Raw genomic sequence first — 22,046 nt, forward strand, 5'->3', positions numbered from 1 at the left:
GCTTAAAAAAAAAAGTTTCTGTGAGCGTATTAAACTTAACAACGAACGGTCTTCATCAAATCCTTGGAGAGGTAACACCAGCCTCCACGTCAAGGAATGCGCTCAAGTGCCGACTCCCTGGACAAAAAGCGCTTTATTGGAGAGCACAGAGGAGAGTGTAAGGAGGGTGGGAGGGGCGAGGCGAGGCGAGGCGCACGGCAGCACGAGCGCACACTCCTGCACTCACCTTGCAGCTCTGCTCAGCGCTGGAGGAGAGAAATACCAGCTTCCTCTCAGGCTCAGCTCACCAGCTTATTACCTATACCTGCAAGACCTGTCTTTTAGGTTTGACACAGTCGGAGTTTCATTATTTACTGTACAGACAACAAGTCACATTTAACTTTTACGAGTGTTTCTTCAACTATCTCGCTTTGCTTTTGGATTATTTTTTTTCTCAGGTATGACAGTTTCAGTCATACTGTACCTGAGTTTCAGCACCGTGTTTACACACATTTTTAAAGGGCAAACAATATCAGACCAAATCAAAGTGGGTGGTTACATAACAAACAAAACAATGCTGAAATTCTTGTTAACATGTGACATAATGACCTATTTACTATCACACATTATGCAGTGTTGGGCACGTTACTTTAAAAAAAAGTAATTAATTAGTCATAGTAACTAGTGTCTTTCCCCAAAAAGTAACTAAGTAAGCAACTGAATTACTACATTATAAATGTAACTAACAACGACGAAAAGTAACTATTGCATTATTTTTTTATATGCTCTTACTTTTTTGATTACTCTTTACTGAATAAAGTAGCGCCGTTAGTAATGCTGTTATTTTAAAACGCCATTATCCCCATCACTGCACATATGTTATGCTAAGAAAGTAGTTTATTCTATGTTTTTTTGTCACATCCTTCTATTCGTGGTTGACTCTTATTCTGCTCACACATCTGTCCGTAGGGGCTTGCCACTATTACCTTACAGTTGTACTACAGTATTTAGCACATATGGTTGCTTCATTCACAGAGCCATCAGCCTTTCATGTCCATTTCAATGTCAGCCAGTCACAGTAAGGTACATTTAGGTAAACTGTGTCACCTTTGATTGTGTACTTTTAGCAACATATCACAGAATCAACCAAAACTATAAACTCGTCTTGTTTACAATGCCTTGTTGTGGCCGTCATTTTGCTGCTGAGCTTCTGTTTTCTACACATGTTGACGAGAATTAGTGAAAATAATTGAAACCAGGTCAAATTTCTCTCTGTGGTGATGTCATTCCCGCTGACGGTGAAGGCAATGAGAGTCCAACAGGAAATATATTCAACAGGCAGGCCTCCCTCTGTCTCCTGAAACCACCCCCACCCTGTATCCTCTGATCAAGGGACACTTTAGTTCCACTTTCCGAGCCTCGCGTATGTATTTTGCACAGTTTACCTTTTGATATCAGTCCTCACACAGTCTGTGGCTCATGCCTTTCTCAGTGCTCACACTCCCTCTGCTCCCTACTGTAGGAGTTATTACTCATGACACACACACACACACATGCACACGCACACTATCATCTGCAAAGCATTACATTAAATTGCAGGAATACAGAAATGATTTCACACATGCCCTGCAGGCTCCAGATGTAACCCCTCTGTCGTAGCCACAACTGGGTTTTATGTGTTCAGGAGAAATAAAGGAGAGGTAAGAAATAAATCTTACCTCTTGTGCTTTACCAAACCGCCTCAGAATCTATCTCCGTGTCTCGCCCTCATTCACTCTCCTCTGTGTCCAAGCTACAACAACATGCAGTGCAAGGATATCCAGGTTGAGGTTCTCAGTCTCGCATCCAGACCTGTGACCATCTGTTAATGATTCTGCTATTACCGGTACTGGCCACAATAAATAAATAGTTAGGTGTATGCAGTGTACAATTCAGTGCTGCCATGCCATTATGAATAACGCAGTGATGACGGTGGAAAGTCAGATTATATTCAGCATATTTAAGAAACAATCTGATAAAAATGTTTTTAAAAAAACAAAGTACCATCATCAAATAAAGTTAAATATAGTTTCTGTGGTCATGATGAGATAAAAATCATTTGGCAGCAAAAAAGTAGAGTTTGGCCAGCTCTCCAAGTGTCTGTTTTATTCAACTTAAGAATGGTAAGTCGTTTAACAATTCTTATAATGGATTCATGTTTTTCACATTCAAATAGAAAGTGGAATTTGATCTCCGCCTCATCTGCATGGGCCCGTATCACAAAATCTGCTCAAGAGTGGAGACATTTTTTAACATTTCCAGCAGTTCACTGTTTTGATTGTTGCTTTCCCCTTCTCATTTTAATAATTCATTTAAGTTTTTCTCCTCAGCTAATGGTTTAAATACAAAACATCCACATTTAGCGATCTACTATGTGTTCATGTGTGTAGTTGTAGCTGTGAGGACACTAGTGATAACTAGTGATACAAGCCATGTGGTGTTGATATTTTTACTGTAATAGATTTTTTCATTCACCAAAATTACACTGTAATACTTTATAATATGTCACTTTATATTATTTGAAGTTCAAGTAGATTATCAACAGCATGTACAATGAGCAAAATTGTATGATAAAACAAAGCAGGTCTTAAAAGATAACAACAACCAGATGTGGTGACAACAGAAGATATCATCCCATCCAACTGTTCAACATCAAGCAGTGTGTGTAGCATTGCACTCGAGTCCACTCATCATGTTTCTACCTCATCTGACGCGGTGTCCACTCTGCCCCGCTGCAGCCGGCCCTGTGGCACACACTCGGCCAGTGGTGTAAATCACAGTCTAGTGGCTGTAGCGGCATTACAGCATCTGCCGTCAGCACGTTGGGTTCCTAATCACCCTGGCTCAGTAAAAGATGGCGAGACGGCACACAGCCCGCTCCCCAACACTGCCCAGGGGAACCAGTAAAACACTGGTTTGCTGTGGAGCCAACCGCAGCCTGCTTACACTTTAAAGCCAGAGGCACTTAGCCACACAGCGCCATGCTGGGTTTTTTTTTTTTTTTTTTGGGAGGTGACAGGGATTTCCTCTTGTTGTCAGTTTCTGTCATTCGTCCTAGAAATACACTCTGTAACTTGCGCTCTCACATTTTGTCTTTTTCTCTCCAGTTTCATGTCATTCACTGGTGCAAATGTGTCATGTTTGTGTGCAAAGTCATGCTGACGTATTTCATCCACAAGACTTTCAGCACTCGCCCTCAACCTAGTTAGTTAGGCCCCTAATTCCTTTTCCTTGTTTTGGCTGCTTCACCTCCTCTCACATTCGCGTCGTCAATTCTTACTTTACTAAGGCTTCTCTTTCTGTTTCTGTTTCTGATATATTGTCACTTTTTTGCTGTTGCTTAACTTTATTTAAAAACTTTGCCCAGTTTTAGCCCTCGTATACATCACTACAGATCTTACATGTGATTTTTTTTTTTATTCTGTGGAATCATACTGTCATAGCAAAAAGGCAAACCATCAAGCAGTGCGATTATACAGTACTCTCTTTCTCTAAACTTGTCTATTTCTCATCACCAATTCTAAATTTATATTGTGTCAGAGTTACAACCGAATTATTCAACAGTAGCTTTGATTTTGGGATCATCCTGTTTTCATTTGTTGTTGTTTTTCTGTGGATTCATGTGCTAAACACACCTAATTGTTTACTGTAGGCTTCCTATATTACACAGTATTCAGGACTGTGTTAAGCCTGTTTTTTTTATTTTTTAGTAAATACACCATCTGCTATCAGATTGTTATAAAATTATAAGATACTTTACCCCATGAACGCATCAAAGACACCCAGGTGTAGTCATATGCTATAGAATGGAATCCACATATTTGTTTCGAAACACGAGCGTGCGGCTCAGTCTGAGGTGCACATGTTTTGTTGTTCACAACATGCCTGTGGGTCTTTTACACTTTGAAAAATAGGAGCTGCAGAGTTCAGCAAACAACAAACAAATGAAGTTTCCCTGCAGGAAAGTTAGGAATAGAGTCAGTTCACCACAAAAAGACATTTGACTTGTTTTACTTACTCTCCACATTGTCAGTCAAGGCAATAAACGTGCCTTCTTTTGAAAGATTAAAGTTTCACAACCCTGTCAAACTTCTCACAGCAGCATAATTTGGAGGCAAATAAAGCCGCTCCTTACTTAGTATATGACGTGAAGTCCTGATTCTTTCACAGTGACAAAGCTCAGGTCACCCAGACTGGAAGATGACAGAAGTACAAAACAGATGCTGCATGAGCTGAATGGAGAGATCCCCTGATCTTTTTTTCTTGGATCTATAAAATCTAATTTTCATAAACTAAATCACCAGGTCCAAAGTTTTAACAGGCTGTTCCTGTAACATTATTTCACTACACAAGTAGTACTGGAATGTACAGTGTTTGGTATATTTTGCAATATTCAGCACATGCACAATTAGTGAGCACCAACACAGAGGGAGAGGGTGGGGGACAGCCTGGGAAAGACTGTCCTGGGTTATTTTCTTATTTAGCCCCTACTCAACCCCTGCTCATTATCCTCCCAGGCCCTCTCTGTCCTATAGAGGCTGTGGTGTGAGTGTTGAGTATATCTACATATGTATTGGCATCTGTGTTCATGTGTGTGTTTGGTGCAGATGCACATCACCCCCACCCCATCCTCTTCTGTCCTCACGAACATGTCTCCCCGTCACACGTAAATGTGGCCTGACGGCAGAATGTGTGGGCTGCTGTGAGACACGGCCGGGCAGCTCCTAGCGAGGCCCGTCCTGCCCTTTCTTCCCACAGCTACTACTCAGCACCCGGTGGCTTGGAAAAAGGTCTGTGGGAAGGAGTGCCACGCAGAGGAGAGGGAACCTGGCTATAGGGAGAGGGAGAAATGAGGAACATGCATGGTGAATTAGTGGCTGCTATAGGAACCTGAATGTGATGGAGAAATATGGTCAACACAGAAAGAGACTGAGAGATAGTGGTAATGAGCGTATATACTCAAAGCAGAAGTTGTGAGAACACACACCCTGCTATAATCACAGTGTTGACTCTTCCCACCTGCTGTGTCTTCTAGCTGTACCCATAATAAGTCAATCTGGTGCTCATAAAGCTGTCTTCTGTAGAGGAACCTTTCATATAAATTACACTATCACAGCAAAGTGTACCTGATCTGACCACTGTGTTTACATAGTTCATCTCTGATTAATTGGAGTCAAAGTGAATTTCAGCTTTAGGTTAGAAAAAGTTTAAAGGTGAACTATGTCTGCTCGCCTTTTCCGCTGTTTTGCTAACCCTCCATGTGCATTTGTTTTCAACGAAGCTGGCGGCATTTATTTAACCATCTCAGTTACTCCGAAGCTGTGTGATGAGGGTAAAATGTAGCATAGTTCCTCTTTAAGGTGTTGTCTCAGGATATCACGCTGCCCTCTCTCACCATTCATCTGTCAGAGGTTGGGTTGGACAAGCTGTCTTAACAAACGTTGCTTTGGAAACTGAGACAGGATGTCATAATTTAAAAAAAAAAAGTCTGGCCTCTGTTCCTCATCTGTTTATTGTTTTGTTCTCTTGCTTTTTATTATTACTATTATGATTTTAGGCTCCTTTGTCAATTTCTCTGTAGCCCTGTCATGGCATTTTGGCCTCATTGAATTAAGCCGAGTGCTTCATGTGAGCTGGTTATGACAATGAGGAACATGAAAAGGCCCTCAACACAAAGACCTCAAGAATCTGTACACAGACTTTCAGTGTTTGCAGGAGCTGTTTCACGCAGAGGAGGGCAAGTCAGCACACAGGGACCTTGAAAGGTCAGACCGTAGTTCACTTTGAGGTTTACTAGTCTGTTGACTAGCACACTCTGGCACCTCTCATTAAGGGCAGAGAAGGAGACAGACAGCACAGCTGTCTTGTGGATGTCTCAGAGCTGGACAAGTCATTAGTGCTCATTTTATTGTTGAGAGGATGAAGAATCCATCATGAAAACAATCCTGGGTTTACCAACTTATATTATTAAGCTGATTGAGAACATGTTTCCCTCTGCAACTGGCCATTTAGCCCTCAAAGTCTTTTAAACCAGATACATGCGGGTGCTGTGTCAGCTGTGGTGTCCTGCATGTGTGGAAGGAGCAGTCGAAGAGCTGGTTATCACTTCTCTCTCCAGCTGAAAGTGAGGGATTCCTGCTCCTTGCTGTGGCTCTGATAAGCGAAGAGGAGAGGCCAAAAGGAGCAGGGGTGAGAACCAAAGGGAAGAGGTTGGGTTGGAGGAGCGTGTGGTTGACCTCCCGTCCCGCGCTCACTCAGGGGGTCACGCACAAGAACCTTTTTCCCATGATCATTTCAAACCGAGGTGAAACACATTAAGGGTTATTTTTTCTCTCTTGTTTTGTTTTGGGATATTTTGCATTTGGTCTTTATTTTTCCATTCTTTGATTTTTATCCCCAAGTTTTATGTTAATGCTAAACCCTTCCATCTCCTTCAAATTATGTTTTTAATTATGTTTTAGTTCACTTGCATGTTTAAGCTTCACTGTGCAGACTGAATTATGAGTGTATGTTTGGACTGATGCTCGTGTAGAGATGAACATAAAAGGAAGGGTATTATTGGAAACAACCATGTGCATCATGCAGTCTAATTGATCCAACTCTTGTCCTGGCCTCAAAATGGAAAAGAAACTCATTAAATATCCTCAAAATCTAAATGTAAAAGAAATGTTCCTCAGTGATCTTGCCAACGTGCAGCACGGAGAACCAACAGCCCTCCATCCTTCATTTCCTCCGTTCATTCCTTTCCTTCCCTCCTGTTGCTCCCTGCTTCCTACCTCTCAGTCTCATTCTCACCCTGCAGTCTGGTATGTCAGGTATTGGGTAACAGCAGCGTGCCTGTGGTTTTAGTGCAGGAAGCAAAGTAACTGCAGCTCAGCTACAGTATGTTCGCTATGACTGCACTGCTGTGTGAGGGCTATGACAGAAACTCTATCAGAGGGATGAGGGCATCGGAGCGCAACAGGTCACACGAGGTCAGCCCGGTGTTCGGTCACCCTAAGGCCTTATCAGCCGACCAGTCGCATGATTTGGTGAGGGTGTATAGTATACCGGCCTGTGTGAAGGCACCACATGCATCTATTGAAAACGTATTGCAAATTTGCACTGAAGTGACGTGCACACACAGTATTGCAGGTATACTCCTTCACAGTGTCTTTTCCAGTCTTACTGTCTCATTTCCTGTCCTTCACAGTACAAAAAAGCCATTTCAATATTGTGCACACATTTGTTTTTTACCCCACGAGTCGTTGCCTGACATGCACACTGTGTGGTCTTGCCTTGATGCATTGTTTCCAAACTATTGCGGCGCCTTTCCTGCCCGTGTGCATTTTAAATTTATTTCTTCTGCCGCTCTGTCTCTCTCTCTCTCTCTCTGTTGTGTGTTTCTTTTACGATGATACCATGCGTCTGTCCGAAGCACTTTTGGGTTCTGCCGGGCAGCGATTGAGCGACTTGGCTCTGAAATGACCTGCCTGGTTAAATAAAGGAGGTTGAATGAAAACAAACATACTTGCACTCAGATAACAAGCCTCTCCTCAGCTGTGGCACACACCGCTGATAACGGTAACATGAAGAGATGGATGTGGAGGACTTGACATTAAGGAGAGGTCAAATAGAAGTTGATTAAAAGAAAAGAGAGCAGTTGAGTGTTTTCACTGCTATCACTTTTGGAAATGTCCTTGCTACTTTTTTTTTTTTTAATCTCATGACTATCCGGCCTCTTTTGAATTTGCAGGGCTGAGGCTCATCTGAGCGTAAGTCAGTGCAACGTGATCTCCACTTAGCTCTATCCTCAAGAAAGAATACACATCTGCTGTGTCAACAAATTGCTTAAAACTGACTCGTCATGCGGCGGTGAGACTGGATGTGGGCTTGTAAACGTCCGATCGGGAGTGGCTCGTTGTCTGGAGATGATGGCTGTACACAGACAACACTAGAAGTGTGTGTTTCTGTGTGACACCCTCCCCACGTCTCCCTTTTGTCAGATGCATAGTTGTCTACTTTCCTTTTGACCATAACTGCCTCTGTTTACGATGTAAAAGTTTATACACTTGAGATGTTGTAGGGATGTTGTTGGCATTGAATGACTGGAATACTAAACTTTGCATTTGCTATGGTCGCTCTTTATGGGTGGTCACAAAACGTGGTTTCTCCCTTGACCAAGATACCGACCGTGTGTGTGAGTGTGTGTGAGTCAATCTGGTCGTACCAGTTGCAGCTCATCAACAGTCTCTAACTTTCTCTTGCTCTCTTTTCTGTCCAGTAACTCTCTCAGATGTAGCACGATAGAGCTCAAAGCATTCCTATAAGGACACATAAACACACACACACACACACTCCTGAGGACACGCATAACTGTTGTGATTTACTACTCAAACATGATAGTGATCTTATCTCTTACCTCTCCCTGTCTCGCGCAGTTTCCCTTTAACCCTCACTCTTATAGTAAATCTGCTCTGTTCTCTGTGGTTTTTATTGGTTTTTCTGTACAAATCCCTGCTTCAGTCATTAAAGCAGATGATTTAGTGTGGGTGTGCTGTACGTACTAATAGTAAAACTCAAGCTTTCGTGCACAGTCGGTCCACCCAGGACAAAGGGGGAGTAAAGTGCTGGAGCATTTTTTAAATTGTTAAATCTACAGCACGCTGTGTGGGACAAGAACAGTGTACAGCGAAATGTCATGTGATGCCAAAGTTGCAGCTGATATTCATGTCTTTACATGAATTGAAGTTTATCAGTCATAAAGGTCATACCAAACTTTTTTTTTTTTTCCCAAAAAAGATCCAAGTTATCTCTCTGAAAACAATCCTTTTTTGTGTTTCCAAATGTTGACTTTCTGGAGATTTAAGATTTTCATCCCACAGGAGTGGAATTCCTGCTTTTTGAGATGGGAGAGAAGATCGGAGGAGGGGGATCGGGGTGATGATAAAGTGTCATTTTAAATGGACCAGAAAGAGCAAGTATGGACACATAGTTGCAGCTGGAAAGGTGTGTGTGTGTGTGTGTGTGTGTGTGTGTGTGTGTGTGTGTGTGTGTGTGTGTGTGTGTGTGTGTGTGTGTGTGTGTGTGTGTGTGTGTGTGTGTGTGTGTGTGTGTGTGTGTGTGTGTGTGTGTGTGTGTGTGTGTGTGTGTGTGTGTGTGTGTGTGTGTGTGTGTGTATACTGTACGTGTGTCATGATTCAGGTCCTCAGTCGTTCAGTACCAGAGACAGAGAGACAACGACTGATAAACTCTGTTAACTGGCTCTGATAAAGCAGAACTGGAAGACACCGCGGAGTCAAAACATGCGTGAATGACGATCGATGAAAGGCGCTCTGTTGAACGCCTCAAGAATGTTTTTTGTAGCACTCGTCGAGCAGGAATGGGGGGGGGGGGGTGAAAAAGGAGCAGGTCTGTAGAAGTTGTTTTAGGGTTTCTATTTCTCTCTTTATTTTTCTCCTTCCCGCTCTCAACTCGAGCCTCTCCCTCACAATTGCACACACGTACTCAGGCTTGAAGGAAAAACAAATATTAAACAGTGATGTTTTGTGTCCGTAAATTACTGGGTTTTATGGTTCTAGCATTTCCAATAATTCTGTCTTGGCTGTGCATGAAGGAAAGTCTCTTACACACACACATACACACTCACAGTCATACACAGTAGGGCAAATATGTGCTATATCATTCCAGGGAACTTAGCCTGAAGATTTGAGCAACATTTGCCAAAACTACTCATCATTAAATGTCAAAGTCATGTGGTATTACAGATCAGTTGTGGCGTCGGTTGGGTCGTTGCTTTCTAGCAGTGGAGTCTCTGTCCGAGAGAGACCACGGTCTGCTTAGCTGGACGGGATTTTAACAGGCCAGTAAGTCATTCATCGAGCCCGTAACTGGTGGATTGTGTTTTTAAAGCAGGCTTTATTGAGTGTCTCAGTGCGCGCGGGACAGAGCAGCAACAGTTTGGACTTGTGGCTTTTCCACAGTAGGAAAAATAGACCGGAGTGCACCTAAGGCTGACATCATCTCCAATTTATTCTCTATAACAAATCAATGCAATGTGGAGTGACTGACACACTGGAGCCAAGTCAAGGCTGAATTCACAGTATGATCACTACTCCTAAGTTATGCCTCTGGTATGCAGAACAATTACTGTGCAAGACATGAAGCCTGTGTCTAATGTAAGGTATGAAATTTATATTTTATGCTTTATTCACGGAATTTAAGGGGGTTTATATGTAATATTCTCGATGCAGATATTGATACAGATTAAGTCAAATTTAAATTTCAAAAAATCAATATACATGATGATATGATATCATCAATAATATATTTTCCATTTGTTTAATTATGGTTTTACCCATTTTACATCGTTTTAATTTTACATTTAGAATCATTATTGTGATTTCTCACCGTAGCTTGATGTCTGTCATGTCTTGCTCTCAGTACTCATTGGGGCAGCTATGTAGCTGATCACAGTACATCTTTGAAGTACTAATACTGACAATCCATCAGCTTCCAGGTGAGAGTGTGAAACAGTTCACTCTTCCCTCACTTCCTCTTCAACATGTGTTTGTCTGAGCGTCTTCAGTGTTTCCCGTGTAACCGTGACGAGAACTGGCCCTTTTCCTCAGGTGACCTAGACGTCAGAGGGGGGTTGTTGCGGCCGTGACCCTCACCCTTTCTCTCTCTGTCCTCCGTGCCATCACTTCCTCTCTCCTCTTGTCCTCATGAGACGGTCGTGGCTGCCGATCAGTTCCCAGGCCCCCGCCGACAGGTCATTTAATGGTCATCTGTTTAGGCCCTTGATGCTGGACCCCGGGGTTAACGCGGAACGCACCTCTTCCGGAGATCCACAGATGACAACAAGCAACCACGAGCACTTCAGGGATATAGACCCACACTTCACACAAATACACAGACATAAACATAATGTGAATATGAGAACACACACATTTATTTCTGTTAGTAACTTCAGAGCTGTCTGACTCTTATCATGTGCATTTAAAGATTTATGTTTTCCATTAGGACTTTCACGCCTGTAATTCACACCTCTGTCTATATACCCTGACACCCGCATGCCCACCCACGTCCAACAACGACCCATCCCCCCCACACCCACACACATATCCGCCCCTTCAGCCGTCCCAGTCCACAGGGCAGTGGGAGTCTGAGGGACCCTGCCAGTTTATGACCAGTGTCCTGGTTGCTTTATAGCTCAGCCTGTCTGGACCAGTTTACCGCGCATTTATGGGTCCGCCGAGTGTTTGAGTGTGTGTCATTTTGGAGATGAGCTTCTACTTTCTCTTATTCATCTAAGACGAGCAGGATCGTGTGTGTGTGTGTGTAATTATCTGCTGAGCAAGTCGAAGGCCTGGTTTTCTCTCTCTGTCTCCTCTTGTAAAAATAAAGATTAGGGTTTTCATTTTTCATGTCATCATTATGCAGAACAGGCGCACTGTCCATCATGTGGTCAGACAGCACAGCACAAGTTGTCTTGAGATGTCTCTAAGTTGTCCGCGTTATATTTCAACTGGTTGTTTTCCTACACATGCTTGATATTGCCATCTTATTGCGGCCTCATTGTTTTTCCCCGCAGAGAGGGATTAGTTTTGTAGCGCTGATTGCGGCTGCCTGTGTCACTGTGAAGCTGGAGCTGCACTGACGACAAGTTGGAACGGTAATGAAGCGTTATTCTGTTTCTTGAGGACAGGAGAGAAATTACTGCTGAAGCTATTGTGCCTTTTTCCATTGGCATCTTTATGCATGTGGTTGTTTTCAGAGTTGGGAGTGTGTGGGTGTCAGGAGGGTCACTGCAGACCTGTTGACATGGGACTCAGTCAGTTTAATTAAATTCTGAGCATCCGTGTATGCATGTGCATGTGTGCCACTACCCATACTCCTATGTGTGTGTGTGTGTGTGTGTGTGTGTGTGTGTGTGTGTGTGTGTTGGTTGGTTGGTTGTCAGGGGCCAGAGGATGGGGCCCGGTGAAGCGAGGAAAGAGGGGCGAGCAGCCGCTTGGCAGCCCATCTAAGAGCCTCGTCACTGGGGCTCAGACACGGCCACAGCTGGCCTCTGCACCAACAATCCTGGCTTTTCTTCCCCTCTCAGGAACGCAGCGCGTCAACTTTAATTCCCTTCTAATGAACTGGCTACTGAAGGTAGCTAGACGGACAGGTCCAGCGCACTTATTAAACACACACACTCAAAAGGAGAAAGTTTATTGCACTTTAGTACATTTCAGAGCTCGGCGGGGCGACCGTGCGGCTTGATTCCAGAGCCTGCTGAGGATCCTTGAACTCATCGTGACTTACTGTAGAAGCTGCCCACAGTCCCTCACTCGGCAGATGTGTTTTAGCCATCAAGACCCTATAAGAATAACGTACAGTGTCCTCAAGTTTGTGCCTTTTTCATTATTGTCATCCCAGTGTGCGATAAGACTCGCAGCTGTTCTGAAAAGATTTTTTAAATCCTCTAACCATCTGGATAAGAGATGTCCTGTACATGTCCATGTTGTAGTTCTATTTCCTAACCCACTCACATATGGTAACCAGTTATATTTGCTGATATTGATTTGGCTTCTACATGTTTTACATCTTCATACGGGGAAGCTAGTTTATACTGGTCAAACAAAATGAGCAAGAACATTGAACAAAGTTTTTTGGCCATATACCAGTTGAAAACACAGTTGCAACTTAGGAGGCAGGATAAATATCTTCTCTAGTGTTTTTTTTTACCAGGTGTTTATGGGAGTCTTTACACATTCTGAAAAAACATGAAAAATGGCAGTGGAGTTTTTTCTTTACGTAAATCTAATTCTTAACTCAATTCAATGATAATACATGAAAGACTGAAAAAGTCTTAAGCTAGAAACAATCAAGATGTTATTCTGTTCAGACACAAACGTATAACTCGTGATGATCCGGACTGACAGTAATCTGGACAGTGAGGACAGTCACAGAGATTTGAGTTACTGCCTTTATGTCTGATGGCAGCGGACTGAAGCTTTAGTCTGAAGCCGCCCTCGCTCTGACCCTGCGGTTCAGCTTCTGTGGTGCAGCCTTTGGAGCTCTGATGCTGCTAATGGAAACATTTCTACACACAGCACAAACGCAGAGGTTTGATTTGCTTTGTGAACTTGGGAGTTTACAAAGGTGACAAAGTTCATCAACTTTGATATATTGTTTATTTACTCACTTTGGCACACGTTTGCCATTTTTTATAGATGTGATGCTTCAGAGTTTGAAAGGAGTTTCGCTGCCAAACCATTTGCTGGCTGTTCGGTGGAGCTTTTCCATCATCATCATCTGAAATTCTCACTCACACATCTCCCGTGGAAAGGATTTATCCTCTCTATACCTCGCATACTTACTGAACACTAGAAACCAACCCAGGATTTACCATCCTGGAGACGGTTTTGCATGTCCAGTGTTGTTTCATTATGAATCCCAGTTAATCACCAGTGGATTATTCCGCACCAGTCCTCCCATTGTTGGTGAAATGTGAACGCCCATGGGCCCTGCAGAGTAAGTGTGCTTAAAACCATTAGCTGTGTCCAATTCCCTTACACAAGAGTAATAACACTGAAACAGAAAGGGTGTGTCATGTCACAGCAAACAATGAAGACAGGAAGAGGGCAGGGTTATCATAAGAAGAAAATCGATAATCTGGTCATATGAACTTCTTCATCAGATGATGATTATGAAAATGACATGCTTTCATGGTCATACTTTTTAAAATCGGAGATGCAGTTGTTTAGTTACAGCCAGCTGTTCACCACACCAAATATCTTTACTGATTAATTTTTCTGCTGCAACGGATCTGCCACATTATTAATCTGCCGTTGATTGTATAAAATGTTAAATCATGGTTTTCATATTTTTTATGTCTTTGTCTTGACATTTATCAGATGGACACTGTCATTGAATTTACCTTCATGCTCCTCTCAGGATAAACATATCCAAAACATAAGACCATTAGCATGTATAACAGCCTTCATCACAGAACCGCTATCATGGCTCCAGACTCTTCATTTTGTTCTTCCTCAATATGAAAACACACACGTAACCAAGAGAGGATGGATAAATGAGGGGAATAAATGCAGCACACACATTCATCCACATTCCAGATTGTCTCTCTGTTGACAGTTTAGATCCCAAGAAACCGCCTATGATGAATATACTGTATATGTCAACCACAGTTTTTAGTAAATAATTTCACCAGGATTGTGGATTATAGCCTCTGATGTCAAAATTTGAACACTAACCCAAAATATTCCTACTTAAAGTAATTGAATTTTACCAAATCATCCCTTAGCTATCATTGAATCTGACATCCAAATGAGTGTGGGAAGCAGTTTTTACCTCATGTTTATCAGGATGACTGTGCACGCGCTCTCACACTTAAACTCTGAAGTCAGTGACTTGATGCTCACAACATCATGTGCACTGTTTTGTTTTTTTTTGCTGTGGCCCTGTGTGACAATCGAAATGTTATTTTACAGCCAGAGCTTCAGTCTTGCGACAGCAGGTCACCTCTGGCCAGTGGGACAGCCAGAGGCCGGCCGGGACAGCTGGACGAGCTGCAGGCATCGGTCTGTGGGGAGGGGGCGGGGGCTGATAAAGTGGCCTGTTCGAGTTCACAGTTCAGCAGACCCTTCAACCTCAGTGCCGCAACACTCACTCACTCCCACTGACTAGAATGACATAACTGGGGGATAGATAAAGAAGAGGGGAGGAGGGAGGCGGCTGATGATGAAGAGGAAAAAAGGATGAAATGAAAATAGAAGGAACAGTAAATAAAGCTGAGGTCACACTAAATCATCCTGAGCCTCAGCATGACCCCAGGTCAAACACAAGGCCTTGTAAAATCTCTTGGGATGTGATTTATAATTCAAAACGCACCTTTATCTTGAGGTTCAGACAAAAAATGGTTCTGATTCTAAACTGCAATCTAGTGAAATCTGCACACGATTCATTTGAGATACTGTATTTATTCATGATCCAATCAAGAGGGAATGTACCTGTCCTTGATCAATTAGATCAGATTTATTTATAATACTCATGTATATTCTCTGTACAGCTAAGGAAAAATACTTTAACAAGGAGAAAAGAAGTGACATACATCAGGAGCAACTACATGAGATATATTTCTCTTTACTAACGTGACAGTGGTCATTAATAGTTATAAATAGAGTTAACAAAAGAGGCAGGATTAAGCCCAATGCAGTGTTCAAGCTCAAGAAATCAAGCTTCAATCAAATTGAGATATAGATAATTACACATAATAATAATAATGTACTAAATACATATAATTACAGATAAGTAAAAGACATTTGTGAATATCTTTTAATAGTTGGTTAGAATTTAAAGTCTTCTATTGTGTCCATTGTGTAAAGAAAAATTCTAAAATTGAGACGTAGACAACCAGCTGCTTTGTTTTGCTTTTATATTCCCCAAAGGCCTCCTCTTTCTCTCTCTCCTTCACCCTCCCTCTCTCTCTCTTTCTTTCTTCTCTACTTTCTGGCCAGCTCCTACCTGTCGACTGGAGCTTATTGTACCGTCGGGTGTGTGTTTTTAACTGTAAGGCCGGGCCAAGCTAAAGGCCGTGGTCTTACACAGCAGAGAAAGCTCCCTTTGACTGATACTGATCTGGTCAAACCATAACCTTATACCTCTGCAGGCTGCTTTCATTAGCTCCACTTATATACTGTATATAATACGCTACTGTGTGTGTGTCTGATGCTATCGCTGTGTATGTGGAGATGCCTGTAATGTGCTCACACAAGCGGAGAGAATGTGTTGCTGTGTGTGCGTTTTTCATATTTTGTCACACTCTTAAGCACACGCATGAGGATATGCAGCGTTTCCTCAAACCCGAATGTGGGAGATATCAGAATTATATCAGAGTGTGTCTGTGTGTGTGTACGTGTATGTCGGTAATTAGGTTGTTTCTGACATTTTTTCTGAACTATTAGCCCAAACACACAGCCACCGAAATACACACACACATTTCTGTGTTTGTCTGTCATCCACATATCCATTTGCCTGGCCCTCCATTAGTCAGTTACTCCAGTATCTCCTACATTATCAAACGACAACACATTCTCATAATCATAATATACCTGGAGTGACTCAGGCCCTCTCATACACACACACACACACATTTAGATGCACACTCACTGGGGTAATACGGCCATCATATCTGCTGGTGCTGAAGGCTGCTGTCATACGCAGAAGGTCATTTTATGATGCCTGTTTTGGTCTGTGTGAGAGAGCGGTGTGAGGTGATGGCAGACGAGGCAGGAGGCGTGCTCTCTCCCACTTTCTGTTTTGTGTAAACTCTGATAGGAGCAAAGTGCCAGTGACAGACTGAAGCCAGTGGGATTTTTTGCAGCATCACACAGCTCATGTTGGAAAGGGTTAGAAAGGTGTCGAGACGTTGGTGGGTGCAGATACGCATGAGAGTTTGGGAGTGTGGTGCACTAGTCTGTTGTTTTGTGGAGTTAACGCTTTACAAAAATAATTGTTCAGCTGTTATTCATGCTATTGATTTTTCTCCCTTTCTTTCTCATATTCCACTGCTCAGAAAATATTAAACTTTTATTGTTTTTTGTTGCTGTGGTATTTGATGACTAATTAGCATGTGTGTGTGGTTAACCCTGTTCTGGTCACACACCCAACTTTTAAAAGGCTTATGTCTGGATTAGTGTGTCGGGCTTGATTTGGCACTACCCACACACACACACACACACACACACACACACACACACACACACACACACACACACACACGTCTATTTACAGGCTCTCCTCCAAGAGCATGAATGAGGTCTGTAATAGTTTTTCTTTTCATTCATAATCAGACCATGTGATCCAGATCTGCACAACAAGCTCACTCCCACACTTAATCCTGCGTGAGCATAACTATACGCTGCTATTAATGCACGAACACATACATCATGAAGCTTTATTATTAGCACATGGATGTATGTTTGCTTGTACATCCATGTGCGTGAATATGCACACGCATGCTCGTATAAGTTCTCCCGTGTGGGAAAGTGGGCTGGCGGTGAGGTGGAGCATGAAAGCGATAGTAAACAGAGGCCATTATCAGTGATAAAGCTCCACTCCTATTATGTGGCTGTTTGACTTGTTGGACATTTACTGTGAGAAAAGCAGAGATAAGGCCTCGGAGAAATAATTGGGACTGGAGGCACAAAGGGAGCGCGGCGTGCAAGGTGGTGGTAGTGTTGTTGAATTGGAAAGGAAAGAGTGAGAGAGGGAAAGGAAGACAGGCAGTGAGAGGGCTGTGGGAATGGAGGTGTTTAGGGACTCCCCGTGGACTGACTCCGACATGGGAACACACAGCCATCCTAACAAAGCATCGGCCGCCCCACGCTGACCCCACAGGCCTGGGGCGGGGGGGGAGGAGGAGGCACAGGTTGGGGACAGGTCCAGTTTTTCAACACATCAAGTAGAGTCAAGGAAGCAGGAAGAAAAAGGGGTTAACTCTGCTTCAACACAAACACCGCAGTGGAACAAAATGTTAGCATGACATTTACAGACGTATTATTCTGCAGACAGATGTTCAATCAAAACTAGTCTGTTTGGGAATTAATGCACATTACAGTTGATAATTTAATTGACTCAGCAACTTTTGTCTGAGCTGCTTGTATAATCAAAAACAACAAAACTTTGGTAGCTACAGTTTAGATTAGGTTACTCTGTCTGTACTGGACTCAACCGTTTCCTTTCTATGCCAAACAAAACAGGTGAGACAAAAAAGTTTTCTATGTCTTGTAAGTCCAGAAAGGTTTCATTTCAAAGGAGACCAGGTTTAAACAGGAATCAGAAGGGCTGAAGAACAACAAGCTTTTTATTTTGGGCACATTATTTGCAGAGTGTTGCACAAAAGTAGGGGTGTTTGTTAGGGAGTTACAGTTACCTATCTATATCATGCATCTGTTGCATCTTGTTTTTCAGTTTGCCTTTACGGGATCAATAAAGTTTAACTTAAGACTTTACAGAACAATAAAAGATACTTTTTGCCCATGTATACTAAACAATATTTCATTTCCACTTGGCAGTCTAGTTTACCAAAACATCTTACGCCTTTGGAGTCATGACCAGCATTCAGTTGTTCCCCTCTCTGCTTTTACTGCAAAGCTGCCAAGAGTAAAACTACCTCCAAAAATGTAACAAAAGACTCAAATGAAAAACGATCTCCATCTTTGGAAAACATTTGTAAGCTGAATAAAAGGATGTGAGCTATTGTAACCCTGAGTTTGTGGCTGGCTGCCACTTGTTAGTAACTGAGTGATCCTGAACTTGTGCAGCTTTGTCAATCGGTGCTCTGTCTTTGGATTCATACAGTACAAACACATAGCTGACACACGGCCACACTCACATGTATACAGGAAAAAACCATCGCGTGTCACCATGCGCTGCTTCAGATACCCAAACTAGGTCTGTCATTATATTGTCATACTTGGTGCATGACATCACTGGTCTGTCATTCCCAGTTGATGTGGAAGCAGCGGAGCGGTTGTTATGCTAGAATAGTAGCATTACACAAGGTCACCATCACTGGAACTGCCTTTCCGTTTCACTCGGTCTATCTCAGGCCTGTGATGTGAAGTGGTTAGATCAGCCATCACCCTCTGTCCCGGCCCTGCATGGAAAATAGTACAGCACACTGACTATTGCTACTCATTGATGGGGAGAGGGAAGAAGAGGGGGGGTTTGGGAATAAGAGGGAGAGTATGAAACAGTATGAATAAGTCAGATAAGTAGGTATCCCTCTGTCTAAGCCACAACTTCCTGCTTGGTTTAATTACAACAGAGAATCGTACTTTCCCCCATTGAGTTTAAAGCTCATTCAGTTTCCTCATCGCTCAATCTTCTTACATTCAATCATGAGAGGAGGCAGGTGACTGTGGCCTGTTTAGGCCTGCCTGTGCCTGGGTGGATTATTAAAAGGTGTTGATTAGTCTTGATTATGTCTAACAAATAAGCAAAATATTTGTGGGTTTTGGACTGTTTGACAAAACAAAACATTATAACATTGGGTTTTAGGAAACCTCTGTCACTGTTTTCTGACATTTTATGGCCAGAAACATAAGTGATAGAATAGTTAAGTCACATTCGGCCTGGTTTTCTATGTTGAAGTCCATTTGACAACAATTTAAAAACATATCCATTGTAGGTTTTATGTTTTCATTGTAAGCCGATGGAGACCAAATCACAATGTTTGTGACTGAATCTCACTCCAAAGCACGTTCAAGCTCAACTGAGTTTTTCTGTCTTTGCCATTACTGTTTCCTCCTGTTTAGAAGGATCTGATGAAAAGTGCAGCAGGTTGTGAGCAGCACTGACCTGAGTGTTACCACTTTTCCCCTAAAATTGAGCTCACTACTCCATCTAGTGGCATCTGTCTTAAACTCCACCCAAATGACCCCATGATGGATTTTTGTGATTATGCATGTTATATTATGTTGTATATAAATGTGACATTTCTGAACATCGTTTGACTCCCTCTCTCCCCCTTTTGCTTTCAGGATGGTGATCCCTCTGTTTGATGAAGACACCGGCCTGCTGGTCCTGGCTGGCATGGTGAGATTTAGACTAATGCTGTGGAAAAACAGAGATATTATCTATTTATGCCTGACAGGTGATAGTGGTGTAGTTGCACAACAAATCTAGGATTCATACGTGCTGACAGTTGAACCTTAAAGGTCAGCGTTTGTTAATGCAGCAGCGCATGTTCCACCCCTGTGCTGATAATAATGTTGGTATGACAGCAGATGAACTCCGTGTCTGATCTATGATGCTCTACTCTGCACACAGGGAGACACAGCGATCGATTGCTTTGAAGTCTCGTCCTCTGAGCCGTTCCTCTCTCAAGGTAAGAGCTGCTCGTCTGTTTTCTGTCTGAGCAGATGATCACAGCCTGCCTCCTTGTTTCTCACTCTTTTCTTCTCTCTTTCTCATTTCTTCTCTCTGTTTCATCCCCGAAGTGAGTCACTGTATTACGGATATCTCAACGCGTGGGGTTGCCATGGTTCCCAAGCTGGGGTTGGATGTGATGTCCTGCGAAGTGATGCGCGTGCTGCAGTTGACAGACAGCTGCATTGTGCCAATCAGCTATCAGGTCCCTCGCAAGGTGAGGATGAAAATTGCACTGTCATTGCCACAGATGACACATTCATAGCACGTTTGATTGAAAGTGTGTATGTTTTTTTTTTTGTTGTTCTCCAGAACTCAGGGCAGGAGTTTCATGACGGTCTTTACCCGGACACAGTGGGCACGACTCCGGCCATGTCCGCTGAGGAGTGGTGGCAGGGAGGGAATAAGCAGGTAATGATTCCCAAAATCAGAAGAATCTGAATCTCTTTATTATCGTCGGTTATTGCAAGGAAATTGAGGTAGCAGCTCCCGATTCAGTGTCTTATAAAGTGCAATTAAATAATATAAGTTAAAAATAAAGCAACCAAGAATAAGGAAACAAAAAACAACAGGGATAGTTATTTAAAAAGCAAGTATAAAAATGGCCAGAGTAAAACAAAACAAAACACACAGGGATATTGCACAGACAACAACAAGAATATTGCACAGTTGAGTATTTGGTGAGAGTTCAATGCTTTCATGATTGTGCAAAGTTCAATGTGATGACAGCTCTAGGATAAAAGCTGTTCTTCAGTTTTTTTGCTTTGATGGTCCTAAAGCGCCTCCCTGAGGGCAACAGTTCACATAGGTGCTGACCTGATTGTCCACCTTTTTTTTTTTACTTTTATTTATTTGTACATATAAAATAGAATAAATACATTTACATATCTCTCTTGGTAGGGAGGACCAAGATACGAAAAATGTGCAGGTGAGGTCGGAAAAACCCGAAAGGATTACAGAATGACCTCACCTTGACCTAACAAATAATTTAAACAAAGTAAAGAAATCATATTAACATACCACCCACAAGTCCATCCAGGATTTGCAGTGTGTGGATGGACACCTCAAACAATCAGCTGTGTTTGTCCTCAGGTGCAGAAGGTCAGCCTCAACCCGGACAAAAGACCCAAACCAAAGGTTGCACCGGCAAAACCAACCCCTGCAAAGAAGGAGGTGAGGAATACATCTGCAGGAATTATTTTTGAAGTGCATGGTCTCAACTTTTGTGTTTATTTTATTAATCTCAGGCTAGATTTTACAGAAGTTTTCCACCATCATCATCATCATCATCATCATCATCATCATCTGTGGCAGTGATAAAAACATGACATGTTTCTCTACAGGATCCAGCTCGTGGCTGCTCCACCTCCAGTAGTCCTCTCAGTACGCCCAGCAGCAGCGCCGTCCCGTCCCGCTCTCCCTCCTCCTCCTCAGGCTTCGTCCCCAGCCCCAGCCCCAGCCAGAGCGCCAAGGCCATCCAGAGCATGCTGGGTATGTACAGTACGCACACTAACACACACACACACACACACACGTCCTCATTACTGTGTCTGTTACTCCATACTGATATTTCTTTAAGTTACAAACCTGTAAATAGAAAACGATCCCTCATCCAGGGCCGACCTCCAAGTTCCGTCACATCCAGGGAGCCGTGATGCACCGGGACACACACATCACTAACATGCGTGGCCTGAACCTGACCACGCCAGGCGAGTGTGACGGCTTCTCTGTCAACCGCCAACGTGTGGCAGTGCCCCTCAACATCTCTGGGGGGCAGATCGCCATCTTTGAGGTACAGGAGTTAACTTTACTTTATATAAACAAGATTTCTTTGTGCTGTATGTGTGTGACTGACTGATTTTCGTCCTCTGCTCAGCGCTCTCAGCCTGGCAGGCTACCAGACACGGCCCTGCCCACCATCCAGAACTCTGTCAATGTGATCGACTTCTCGTGGGACCCCTTTGACTCACGCCGGCTTGCTGTGGGTGAGTATGCAACATACTGCACATGAAGGAGAGTGTGTAGCTTTATGCCCCTCTCTCTTCCCACTGTCCATCCTGGTAAGTGCGTGAGTGTGAATTAACACATTTGTGTGTCTCTCTGTC

The 22,046-nt window shown here is 43.0% G+C and overlaps 1 protein-coding gene across 1 annotated transcript in view; it reads left to right on the forward strand.

Annotated features, from left to right (window-relative positions):
• Positions 1-22,046, forward strand: part of coro7 (coronin 7) — a 106,317-nt gene that overhangs the window by 79,057 nt on the left and 5,214 nt on the right. Inside the window, exons 10-17 of the mRNA XM_083976775.1 lie at positions 19,554-19,608; positions 19,843-19,900; positions 20,013-20,158; positions 20,254-20,352; positions 21,034-21,114; positions 21,285-21,432; positions 21,558-21,733; positions 21,818-21,926. Of these exons, the coding sequence (XP_083832901.1) occupies positions 19,554-19,608; positions 19,843-19,900; positions 20,013-20,158; positions 20,254-20,352; positions 21,034-21,114; positions 21,285-21,432; positions 21,558-21,733; positions 21,818-21,926 (872 nt within the window). The remainder of the gene's footprint in view (positions 1-19,553; positions 19,609-19,842; positions 19,901-20,012; positions 20,159-20,253; positions 20,353-21,033; positions 21,115-21,284; positions 21,433-21,557; positions 21,734-21,817; positions 21,927-22,046) is intronic.

The sequence above is a fragment of the Trachurus trachurus genome, assembly GCF_905171665.1.
Source record: "Trachurus trachurus genome assembly, chromosome: 8".
Classification (NCBI taxonomy): domain Eukaryota; kingdom Metazoa; phylum Chordata; class Actinopteri; order Carangiformes; family Carangidae; genus Trachurus; species Trachurus trachurus.